The sequence below is a fragment of the Somniosus microcephalus genome, chromosome 6 (assembly GCF_052327205.1).
Source record: "Somniosus microcephalus isolate GS21.2 chromosome 6, FLI_Smic_1.0, whole genome shotgun sequence".
Taxonomy (NCBI): Eukaryota; Metazoa; Chordata; class Chondrichthyes; order Squaliformes; family Somniosidae; genus Somniosus; species Somniosus microcephalus.
The window spans coordinates 136077838-136090219 of record NC_140992.1 but is presented as its reverse complement, the minus strand read 5'-3'; the positions used below and the strand labels follow the sequence as shown (position 1 = coordinate 136090219).

The 12382-nt window shown below is 47.3% G+C and overlaps 1 protein-coding gene across 2 annotated transcripts in view; it reads left to right on the top strand.

The window, feature by feature from the left end:
* Positions 1-12382, top strand: part of LOC147116105 (bcl-2-related ovarian killer protein-like) — a 115289-nt gene that overhangs the window by 88063 nt on the left and 14844 nt on the right. The window contains exons 4-5 of one of the 2 annotated variants that reach the window (XM_085990840.1): positions 1777-1940; positions 2832-2948. In XM_085990840.1, the coding sequence (XP_085846966.1) occupies positions 1777-1940; positions 2832-2870 (203 nt within the window). In that variant the 3' untranslated portion in view covers positions 2871-2948. Of the gene's footprint in view, positions 1-1776; positions 1941-2831; positions 2949-12382 lie in introns of those variants that run through there. The other variant, XM_085990839.1, reaches the window with a different exon arrangement.

Sequence of the window (12382 nt, the reverse complement as noted above, 5' to 3'; positions counted from 1 at the left end):
GCTGGGAGTCTGGGAATGCCCCTTCCCACCTCATTGAAGTGTGAACGCAGAGGCTGCACCTCTTCCAGGAGCAGGCCTACTGATGGACTGTAGAGAGGATGCAGAAAATCCGAGGACAGCACATGGCGGAGGTCTACAAACTACTATCCTAATTTCCCCTAATCTCTGCTCCCAGGCTGCCTCTTAAAGTAGCCTTAAACTATCAGACTCTCCTGCAGGAGGTAACCGATATAACAATAAGTATATCTTCCTTCAAAACCTTTAGGGCATCATTATATAAACTGAGGACAGTGGACTCGCGTGCGTCTGAGATCAGTAGATTTCTGTCTGTGAATTGTAGATTTATTTGTTCCTTACTAGTTTGTTATTTCTGTTGCTGTGCACTAATAAAAATGCTTTTGGCAATGATAACAGTGCCTTTCGCTTAGGTCAACAATCGGCCTTTTAAAAGTTGAAACCAGGGTGCGTGTCATTATTTCAGGCAGTGCCTGGGAGTGTGTCAGTATTTGCAGGGGAATCCTGGGAGTGTGTCAGTATTTACAGGGAGTTCCCGGGAGTGTGTCGGTATTTACAGGGGGTCCCCGGGAGTGTGTCAGTATTTGCAGGGGGTCCCCGGGAGTGTGTCAGTATTTACAGGGGGTCCCCGGGAGTGTGTCAGTATTTACAGGGAGTTCCCGGGAGTGTCTCAGTATTTGCAAGGGATTCCCAGGAGTGTGTCTGTATTTACAGGGGATTCCCGGGGGTGTGTCAGTATTTGCAGGGGATTCCCGGGAGTGTGTCAGTATTTACAGGGGATTCCCAGGACTGTCAGTACTTACAGGGAGTCCCTGGGAGTGTCTCAGTATTTACAGTGGATCCCCAGGAGTGTGTCAGTATTTACAGGGGACTCCGGGAGTGTCTCAGTATTTACAGTGGGTCTCCAGGAGTGTGACAGTATTTACAGGGAGTCCCCGGGATTGTGTCAGGATTTACAGGGAGTTCCTGGGAGTGTGTCAGTATTTACAGGGAGTTCCCGGGAGTGTGTCAGTATTTACAGTGGGTCTCCGGGAGTGTGACAATATTTACAGGGAGTCCCCGGGAGTGTGTCAGTATTTGCAGGGAGTTCCCGGGAGTGTGTCAGTATTTACAGTGGGTCTCCGGGAGTGTGACAATATTTACAGGGAGTCCCCGGGAGTGTGTCAGTATTTGTAGGGGGTCCCCGGGAGTGTCTCAGAATTTGTAGGGGGTCCCCGGGAGTGTGTCAGTATTTGCGGGGGATTCCTGGGAGTGTGTCAGTATCTGTAGGGGTCCCTGGGAGTGTGTTAGTATATATTGAGGGCCCATGGAATGTGACAAATTTTGATGGGAATACCCAGGAGTCTGCATTTACTAATGGTTCCGGGACTGTTGCAATAGGTACGGGCTGCGGGAATGTGTCGTTATGTACTGAGGAAATCAGAAATGTATCCGTATTTGCAAAGATTTCTAGAAGTGTGTCAACGCACAGAATAATTTCAAAACCACTATTTTATGTGGCGGCTCACCACAAAAACCTTCCCTGTTTCACTGAAAAGGCTCTGGGAAGAGGGCAGGGAAATGGGGAGAGCTCTTTCAGAAAGCTGTCACAGGCACGATGGGCAGAATGGCCTCTTGTGCGGTACAATTCTATGATGCTAAATCCTCACTGATGAAGGGAAATAATGTGCGGATATCAATCTTAAACAAAACTTTCATGTTGAGTGCTCTTTTATTTTTATGGTTCTATATGTTGAGTGCTCCTGTGTTTTTGCTGTGTAGGTATAACCTGGGGGAAGGTGGTGGCCCTGTATGCTGTAGCTGGAGGACTGGCCGTCGACTGTGTGAAGCAGGGGCAGCACGCCATGGTACACACGATAGTCGACTGCTTGGGAGAGTTTGTCCGGAAAACACTGGTGACATGGCTTAGGAGACGGGGCGGATGGGTAAGAGACAATCTTTCCAGCTGATTTCAGTATTTATAGTATCGCCCCATTATCAGAACTAATAAGGGTTTTTTTCCCCCTAAAAAATATTAGCTTCGGCAATGATTACTTGTCGTGTGATCAAAGCTTCAGATCAGAAAGGGCCCAGTTTGATCACTAATCGGCGCTAGGTTAGCTGATCTCAGTTAGGGCAGTGTGAAGGGCTTCAAGATTGCTTCAATACCCCTGGAATTAGAGATGGAATAATCAACTAGGGCTCCCACTCCTGATGACTGTCCAATTTCTCCTGCTGAGAAATGCACATATGAATGCTGGGTGAGGACAGGATTCGGGTTCTGTAATGATGCCTGCCCATATATGAAGAAAGTTATTCAGGTGATGTGCCGGAGGGTAGCTGAACCATGTGGAATTTTAAAATTCCTATTCTTATGTGCAAGTCCCTCCATAGCCTCGTCCCCCCCCCCCCTCCCTCCCTATCTCTGTAACCTCCTCCAACCCTCCAGGAACTCTGCATTCCTCTAAGGAAATGCATACCCACTCCCTTTGCCCCACCATTGGTGGCCATGCCTTCAGCCATCTTATCCCTAAGCCCTAGAATTCTATCCCTAAACATCTCCATCTCTCCACCTCTCTCTCCTCCTTTTAAGACCCTCCTTCAAACCTACCTCTTTGACTAAGCTTTTGGTCGCCCATCCTAATAGCTTATTCTTTCTTTGGCCTGGTGTCAATCTTTGTTTGATTATGCTCCTGTAAACGCCTCTTCCTACATTAAAGGCGCTAGATAATGCAAGTTGTTGCTTTTGTTGTTTCAAATCTGTTCCTGCACATACACAGATCAAACCAGTTAAAATACATTATTTTGAATAAAGCAAATATAATTACTGTTTTCAGAATGAATGTAGTTCTAAAGAGTTGGAAGACATTTTTTGAGGAGGCAAGTAAAATTGTTAAACCTTTGTTGTGTTGCCCAATGCCAGGTCTGAGTTGGTGTTGATGTTCACCCCTCCCCCACATAACACTGCATAAAATTCTTTTGAAATAGATGTCTCTTCAGTTAATGGCCCAGAAATTCGGGTCTCCGCGGGTGAGTATGCACGGGGTACTCACCCGTAAGCCTAATGGAAGTGCCAGTTTCCTGCATGCACTGCACATGCGCGGGAAACCGGCACTTCCGTTCCCCTGAAAGCAGGGGTTCAGAGTTCGAACGCGTGCGCAGGAGAGGCTGCGCGTGCACATCGAACTTCATTTTTTTTTGCAGGTTTTCCCGGGAGGGTAAGTCTGCAGAAGTTACACATGTTGGGCCAGAAATTCCAGAACGGGGCTTGCAGCGCGTGCAAGCCCCGTATTTGCACTTACCCCGCGCTCCTGCCGATCAGCTTCTGGGACGCCTGAACTTGGAGAAATAGAAAGCACATTCCCGGGCAGCGTATGACGTCACGCCGCCCAGGAGTGCAGCCAGCGCGGACCCAGGAGCGTGCAGTGTAAGTGAGACACGCCCCTTGAGGTCTCAGTTTCACTGGACACGCCCCCAATGTTTCTGTCAAGCTGCTTTGCTTTTTTACATGCAAAGCAGCAGTTTAAATAGGTTTTTGGAAGTTTTTTGAAGATTTTGGTAACTTTTATAAACTTTTTAAAATGTTTACATTATTTTGAGTAATCTGAAGTAGTTTTAAAGAGAATTAAAGCAATTTAAAGACTTTTAAAAGCCCTAAAAGAATTTTTTTAATTCCATTTTTTTATTTAGCAATGTCGTCATCATACGTGTCTTCACACTGTTCCCTTTGGGGAACTGTATGAAGTGGTGGAAGGATTTATGGCCGTGATTAACGCTCATTCCGTGACCGTAACCATCTTTGAACCAGCCATTAGGGCGGTTAGTCCTATGGCGGGAGGGTTTTACGGGCTCCCACAAGCTATACAAGGAGGGGGGGCCACCCACACCCACGGACGCAAATATCCCACTGGATGTCAACCCAGAATTTAGAGCCGGAGCTCCGACTCCACTTGCCGGGACTGTCTGGAGCGGGGTTTGAAACCCTACCCTGATCTGGCCCAGCGGCGGGGATCCTACCGCTATGACAAACGCCCAATCCGATTAGCAACGTGAAATGGCAGCATAGGGCTCCAGTCACGGGGAGGGAAAAGGCGCAGGAAACGTATGGGTGTCACCTTTTGTGCGGAGTGGGCCTTTTGCGTAGCAGTAAGCATCCCCGCCGCTGGGCCAGAAGGAGTAGGGTTTTGAACCCCACTCCAGACAGTCCCGGCAAGTGGAGTCGGAGCTCCAACTTTAAATTCTGGGTGGACATCCAGCGGGATACTTGCGTCCGTGGGTGTTGGTGGCCCCCCCCCTCAGATGGGTTGTGGGAGCCCGTAAAACCCTCCCGCCATAGGGCTAACCACCCTAATGGCTGGTTCAAAGATGGTTACGGTCACGGAATGAGCGTTAATCACGGCCATAAATCCTTCCACCACTTCATACAGTTCCCCAAAGGGAACAGTGTGAGGATACGTCCGATGATGACCTCTTGCGCAATGGACCTCCTTGGACCCTCAGTCGCAGATGCGAGGGGGCAAGTCGTGCAAGTGTTAAATTTTTTATTTTATTGACATGTAAAATGTTGGCCCAATAATTCCCTTCCAAATGCGCTAGTACGGTCGGGGTACTTACGCATCTGGCCGGATGAAATGCCGGTTTTCAGCATGCACAGTGCATGTGGGGAAAACCGGCATTTCCTGTCCTCTGAACGAAGGGGTTCAGAGGCAGAACGCGTGCGACTGCACATGCAGCGCGTGCGCAGTATAATTCGCCGCTTTCATTAATGCTTTCAGTGAGGTCCAGTCATTACAACTTACACATGAAAAAAGCATGGGTACAGTTGCTAAAGAGGCTGCGGAGGAAGATATTTCTTATCGTGGAGCTTCTGAAAGTATGTATGTCTGTATATATTCCTTTGCGTGTTATGTATATATTCCTTTACTTATGTGTATGAATGTATTATTTAATTATGACTTTCAGAGAAAGTAACTTATTGGAAAATCATAATTAAAAACATACATTCATAGTAAAGGAATATAAAACATACATACATATACGTAAAGGAATATATGTGGACATACATACATAACTCATTCTCACATTCCATTCACACAGCCACAATTGCTCCTTCTACCTACCGTTCTGAAAACCCTTAAAAAAAAATTTAAAAAAATTTTAACTTTAAAACTTACTTAAAATTTCTTAAAATAACTTCCCTCCCTTTCCCAAACAAAAATATTGCATTTCAAAAGCTCCACGATAAAATATATCTTCCTCCGCAGCCAATGAACCACTTTACACTTGCTTTTTTTCAGTGTAACTTCTAAGGACTTAACCTCACGGATTTCATGAATGAAATCCACGAAGTTCACTGCGCAAGCGCTGCCTGTGCAGTCGCACGCGCTCGAGGTCTGGAAATGCCGGCGTTCCCCGCATGCGCTGTTCATGCTGAACGCCGGCATTTCCAACGGCCAGAAGCGTGAGTAAGCCGACCGTACTCACGCTACTGGCCTGGAATTTCTGGCCCGTTAAAAAGCAGGTGTAAGGCCTGCTTTTTACAAGGTAAGTGGTGAATTAATTAAAATTAAAACATTTTTTCCCACAGGTTTATTATTTTTAAATACTTTAAAGCAAGGTAAGTTTTTTTAGCCCCGTTAGAAAATAAAATTATTTTTTTCAAAAATTTAAATTATTGTTTAAAATAGTTATTTCATGTAATTTATAGTTTATTAAAAAAATTGATTTTTAAAAATTGATTTGAAGATTTAGTGCTGTTTTGGGGTCGTAGTATTTATAAGTTTTGACAGCTCTTCCTGTCAATCTTATGAATGAAGCATTCCCTGCTCCGATTGGCTCCCCATGGCCCACGTGATCCCAGGGGACGCATCGAACTAACTGCGCCCCTGGGATACGCAAGCACTGCGCGCCGGCAGCTGGACCAGGCCCCAGATTGGAATTCCACGGGGGCCCACAGCTCAACAGCCGGCGCGCAAGATAAGTGCAGGCCGGGGGTTTACACCCACGGGAAGCCCCCGACCCGAATTTCTGGGCCAATGCTTTCTACCAGTCTTGCTTACATGTTTATTTATATCTACTTTTCTGCTCAACTTAACAGCCAGAGAAAAGTGGCCAATACCCCGGAGCAGTCTGGGAGTAGAGAATGATCTGGCACTGTAAAGGAATCCTTTGGTATAAAGGAGCTCAGCTGTACAGGTTGGGTGATTGGGCAGAAGCATGGCAGATGCAATATAACGTGGATAAATGCGAGGTTATCCACTTTGGTGTCAAAAACAGGAAGGCAGATTATTGTCTAAATGGCAATAGATTGGGAGAAGGGGAAGTGCAACGAGACCTGGGCGTCCTTGTGCACCAGTCGCTGAAAGTAAGCATGCAGGTGCAGCAGGCGGTTAAGAAGGCAAATGGTATGTTGGCCTTCGTAGCTAGAGGGTTTGAGTACAGGAACAAGGATGTCTTGCTGCAGTTGTACAGGGCCTTGGTGAGACCGCACCTTGAGTATTGTGTGCAGTTTTGGTCGCCTTATCTAAGGAAGGATGTTCTTGCCATGGAAGGAGTGCAGTGAAGATTCACCAGGCTGATACCTGGGATGGCAGGAATGACGTATGAGGAGAGATTGGGTCGATTGGGCTTGTACTCGCTGGAGTTTAGAAGAATGAGAGGTGATCTCATTGAAACTTATAAAATTCTAACAGGACTAGACAGACTAGATGCTGGAAGGATGTTCCCGATGTTCGGGGAGTCCAGAACCAAGGGTCACAGTCTAAGGATAAGGGGTAAGCCATTTAGGACAGATGAGGAGGAATTTCTTCACCCAGAGAGTGGTGAACCTGTGGAATTCTCTACCAAAGAAGGCAGTAGAGGCCAATTCATTAGATATATTCAAGAAGGAGTTGGATATATTTCTTAAGGCTAAAGGGATCAAGGGATATGGAGAGAAGGCAAGAACAGGGTACTGAATTTGGATGATCAGCCATGATCTCATTGAATGGCGGAGCAGGCTCGAAGGGCCGAATGGCCTACTCCTGCTCCTATCTTCTATGTTTCAGTGCAGACAGCATTGTAAAGAACCTGGTAGTGTAACATATGATATACGGCACAAAAACAGGCCATTGGGCCCAACCAGTCCATGCCGGTGTTTATGCTCCACTCGAGCCTCCTCCCCTTTCCTCATCTAAATCAGCATAACCCTCTATTCCCTTCTCTCTCATATGCTTATCTAGCCTTCCCTTAAATGCATCTATATTATTTGCCGCAACTACCCCGTGGTAGCGAGTTCCACATTCTCACCACTCGCTGGGTAAAGAAGTTTCTTCTGAATTCCCTATTGGATTTCTTGGTGACTATCTTATATTGATGGCCCCTAGTTATGCTCTTCCCCACAAGTGTAAACATTCTCTCTGTATCCACTCTATCAAAACCTTTCAGGATTTTAAAGACCTCTATTAGGTCACCCCTCAGCCTTTTTTCAAGAGAAAAGAGACCCAGCCTGTTTATCCTTTCCAGATATGTATAGTCTCATTTCTGGTATCTGTTGTGTATGTACCTTTAAGGGAATAACTGGTCTCAGACTGCAGTACCAGCAGTGACCACCCCTGTATAAAAGGCCCTAGCAGGCTTCTGTAGTTTCAGTTTCCAGGTTGTCTCCATTCAGTAAAGACTTGTTATAATCAACTCCTGCAGTCCGTGTCTCAATTATACACAGACATAATACTGGCGACGAGCAGATACGAACTTACCTACAGTCTGCACCACCTCATGGGGATCCATCCCTGAAGCGAAGTTATCAGAGGTCGAGGCCAGAAGGAAGGAACAGTAGAAACGGGCGTCGACCGTGGGCATCCGCCTCGGAGTCAGCGGAGTTGAAGATTTGCAGGAGAGGCTGTCGAGAGCGGGGCTTGGTTATCCTGTCGATGGTGCTTCAGCTAATCGGGCTGGTGGCAGGTAGTACACTGATCCTTCCTGGGCTGCGGCGGTCTAGAGTTCGAGCGGGTGGCTTGCAACGGGGCCGAGCAGCGTTGTCGGGAAGAGGAGAGAGAGAGAGGGTGGAGCACACAGGGCGTGGCTGGTGCTACGAAGCCGGGCATCATACAGACCCGAGAAGAGGGAGGCAAGAGTCCCGCAGGGTTGTTCTGACGATGGGGAAATTAAAAAAAAATTAAACGCGCAGAAAGCCGCGAGGAGCTGCAGTTTGCCACGGAAACCGCGGAGAGCGGCGTTAGCAGCAGCGCGGGGGGAAGTGCGCGAAGACCATAGGGCGTCGCCATCAAGGCATAAAATGCCAGCAACAGCGCTAGCAACAACGGAGAAGACAGAAGCGCGGGAGGCGCCATCTTAATCCAGGGGGAAGGCAAAGCGCGGGAGGCGCCATTTTGTTAAATCGGGGAAAAAGGCAAAGCGCGGGAGGCGCCATCTTAGATTTTCAAGATGCCAAAGATTGGCTATATCACTGCCTTCGATAATGCAATGGAAGACTGGACCACGTATGTGGAAAGAGTCGAGGTATATTGCGAGGCAAACGAAATAGCCGATGAGAAAAAGGCATCGGTATTGCTAAATTTAATGGGCGCAAGAACGTACGGCCTATTGCGGGACCTGATTACTCCAGCCAAACCGAAGGCGAAGAGTTTTAACGAAATTGTTGCTATCCTACAGGAACACCTAAACCCTGCACCGCTGCTGATAGCAGAAAGATTTAAATTCCACAGGAGAAATCAGCATAAAGATGAGAGCAATGCTGATTACCTTACATAACTACGCAAGCTATCAAAACACTGCCAGTTCGGAGCAGGACTGGCAGATACCCTACGGGACAAATTTGTCTGTGGACTCCTGAGTGAAGGAACCCAGAAGAGGTTACTCTCAGAGAAAGAGCTGACGCTAGATAAGGCTTTCAGCGTGGCAGTATTGTACGAAGCAGCAGCCAGGGGAGCTGCGGAAATACAACAAAACCCACAGGAATACGGCACCCACGAAATGACACGGGGATTTGCAAAATGTTATCGCTGCGGCAGAACAACCCATGACCAGAAGGACTGCTGGTCCAAGGACAAAATATGCAGGCAATGCGGAAAGATGGGACACATTGCACGAGTTTGCAGGTCTGGGAAGAAGACCAACGACAACAAAAAGGCTACTAAGGAACCGTACAGGAAAGTACAAAAGATGATGGACAGTAGTTCCGAAGACCAGATGAGCGATAGTGAATCCGGGAACAAGAGACTAAGCTGTCTCAAACTTCACAACGTAATCGCAAAAGAGGATCACCGAACCATTTGGGTCACCCTCACGATAGCAGGGTCCCAAGTCAAAATGGAATCGGATACAGGATCAGCTCTAACCGTTATGAATCGACGAGACTACGAGCGGCTATTCTCACACATACCCTTGAGAGAGACATCCATTGTCTTGAGGATGTATACGGGGCAAAAAGTATACCCCAGAGGAAAAATAAGGGTGCCTGTCGAATACAACGGCAAGAAAATACGGAAATTGTATCTCTACATACTGCAAGATGGTGGACCACCGTTATTGGGACGTGAATGGATCAGAAAGATAAGTTTAGACTGGCACTCCATTCAGGCACTGACGGTGGCTGGTAAAAAGGATGACGACGTCACTCCTGGACGATTGTCAACAATCTTAGCTGACGCCAAAGAGGTATTTCAACAAGAACTGGGCACTCTTAAAGGCGTAACCGCCTCGATAAAAATAGAGGAGAATGCAATTCCCAAGTTTTTCAAAGCAAGACCGGTACCATGTGCAATTCGCCCAGCCGTCGAGGCAGAGCTGGAGAATGCAGGCGTGTTATCTAAGGTAGACTGGAGCGAGTGGGCGACACCCATCGTTCCTGTCATGAAGAAAACGTTAAACAATAAGTCTGAGGAGCCAAGGAAGGTTCGCATCTGTGGGGACTTCAAGGTGACGGTGAACCCAGTCCTTCACACAGTACAATATCCTCTTCCGAGGATAGAAGATATCTTCGCCTCACTATCTGGAGGGAAGCGTTTTACAAAAATTGACCTAGCACAAGCATATTTGCAGATGGAGGTTGAAGAATCCTCTAGGAAGTATCTCACGATAAACACTCACAAAGGTCTTTACCAGTATAATCGACTGGTATTCGGAGTAGCATCAGCTCCGGCGATATGGCAAAGAGCGATGGAACAAGTCCTGCAAGGGATTCCGGGGACTCAGTGTTACTTGGACGACATCCTAGTGACAGGTGAAGATGACAGTGAACACCTTACCAACCTAGAGCAGGTGCTCCCTAGACTAAGAGAACATGGGCTACGAGCCAATCGCCCCAAGTGCGAGTTTTTTAAGAAACAGATATCGTATTGTGGCCACGTGATTGATGAAGAGGGGTTGCATAAGTCCCCTGACAAAATTGAAGTGGTAGTTAAGGCTCCAGCGCCTGAAAATGTGTCGCAACTGAGGTCATTCCTCGGATTGGTGAATTACTACCATAAGTTTTTGCCGAATTTGTCCACTATTCTGCACCCACTGAACGCCCTACTACGAACGGGAGTAGCATGGAAATGGAGCGATGAATGTAAGCGGGCCTTTCAGAAGAGTAAGGACCTAATCACTTCAAGAGAAGTATTGGCTCACTACAACCCATCACTACCGATAAGACTGGCGTGTGATGCGTCTCCCTACGGCATTGGGGCGGTACTGTCACATAAATTCCTTGATGGTTCAGAGAGGCCGATAGCTTTTGCGTCACGCTCGTTAACTTCAGTCGAGCGTAACTACGCCCAGATTGACAGAGAGGCCCTCAGCCTGGTGTGGGGGGGTGAAGAAGTTCAATCACTATCTGCACGGTCAGAAATTTACTCTACTAACTGATCATCAACTTCTCGTCTCCATTTTCAACCCTCAGAAGGGCGTACCGATAATGACAGCACAACGGCTACAGAGGTGGTCCCTTTTCCTAGGGGCACACCAATATGACATCGAGTACAAAGGAACTAAACAGCATGGGAATGCTGATGGATTGTCGCACCTACCGTTGCCGACGGTGGAAGAAGAACTTGCAGTGGATCCAGTGGAGATATTCCACTCGACCATAGTCGAATGTCTCCCTGTGACGAATGCAAACATAGAAAAGGAAACACGAAATGACCCGACACTCTCCTGGGTCTATGATTTAACGGTGAAGGGATGGCCAGCATATGGCGAACCACTGCTGCCAGCATTCTCGCCGAGAAGAGAACAGCTGTCAGTGTGCAGAGGAACCTTGATGTGTGGATCCAGAGTAGTAATTCCACCCAAATTGAAGGATAGAGTGCTCAATGAGCTTCATGAGGGTCATCTGGGAGGGGTAAAAATGAAGAACTTAGCCAGAGCGTTTGTGTGGTGGCTGGGAATCGATAGAGAAATCGAAGAGATGACCAAGAGCTGTACAGGATGCCAGAAGGTCCAAAACGCCCCACCACAAGCCCCTCTACATCCATGGGAGTGGCCCTCATCTCCATGGCAAAGGGTGCACATTGATTTTGCTGGTCCCTTTATGGACTCGATGTTTTTAATTGCGGTGGATGCACAAAGTGGCCAGAGGTAATAAAAATGTCCTCAACCACCACAGAAAAAACGATCACAGTCTTACGAACCATATTTGCCAGGAATGGGCTGCCTGAACAGATTTGCTCTGACAATGGACCACAGTTTGTGTCTGAAGAGTTCCGGAGGTTCTTAAAGAACAATGGCATTACACATCCGCCCCATATCATCCAGCCACTAATGGATTGGCCGAGAGGTTTGTTCAAACATTCAAGAAGGCTATCAAGGCAATGTGTAATGAAGATATACCCCTACAACACAAGGTGGATAACTTCTTGTTTGCCTACCGGAATGCGACACATGCGGTTACCAACCAAACTCCAGCCATGATGTTCTTCAATCGAAGACTACAATGCCGCTTGGATTTGGTTAAGCCAAACATCAGAAGAGATGTGGAGAACAGGCAGTTTCAGAATATGAATGAAAGACCGACCAGGAGTTTTAAGATAGGTCAACCAGTTTTGGCCCGGGAGTACTGCACAGAGAAATGGCAGCCAGGAACGATCTGTACATGGCAAGGACCTCTAATGTATACCGTGGACGTTGGAGAGAGCATTGTAAGACACCATGCTGACCAGATCCTAGAGTCACTGGAAAACGTCAACTCCACACCACGATCTGATACACCTGGCGATGAAACCGAAGTACCAATTGCATCTACCGCAGAATCGGTGATATTGGAAGCAGACGAACCAAACGACATTGATCCCGACTCAACTTTGCCAGAAGAACCTGATACCCCAAAGAGGCGTTATCCAGACAGAATCAGGAAGCCTCCTCAAAGACTGAACTTATAATTGCTTAACTTCAACCAATGTATCTAGCA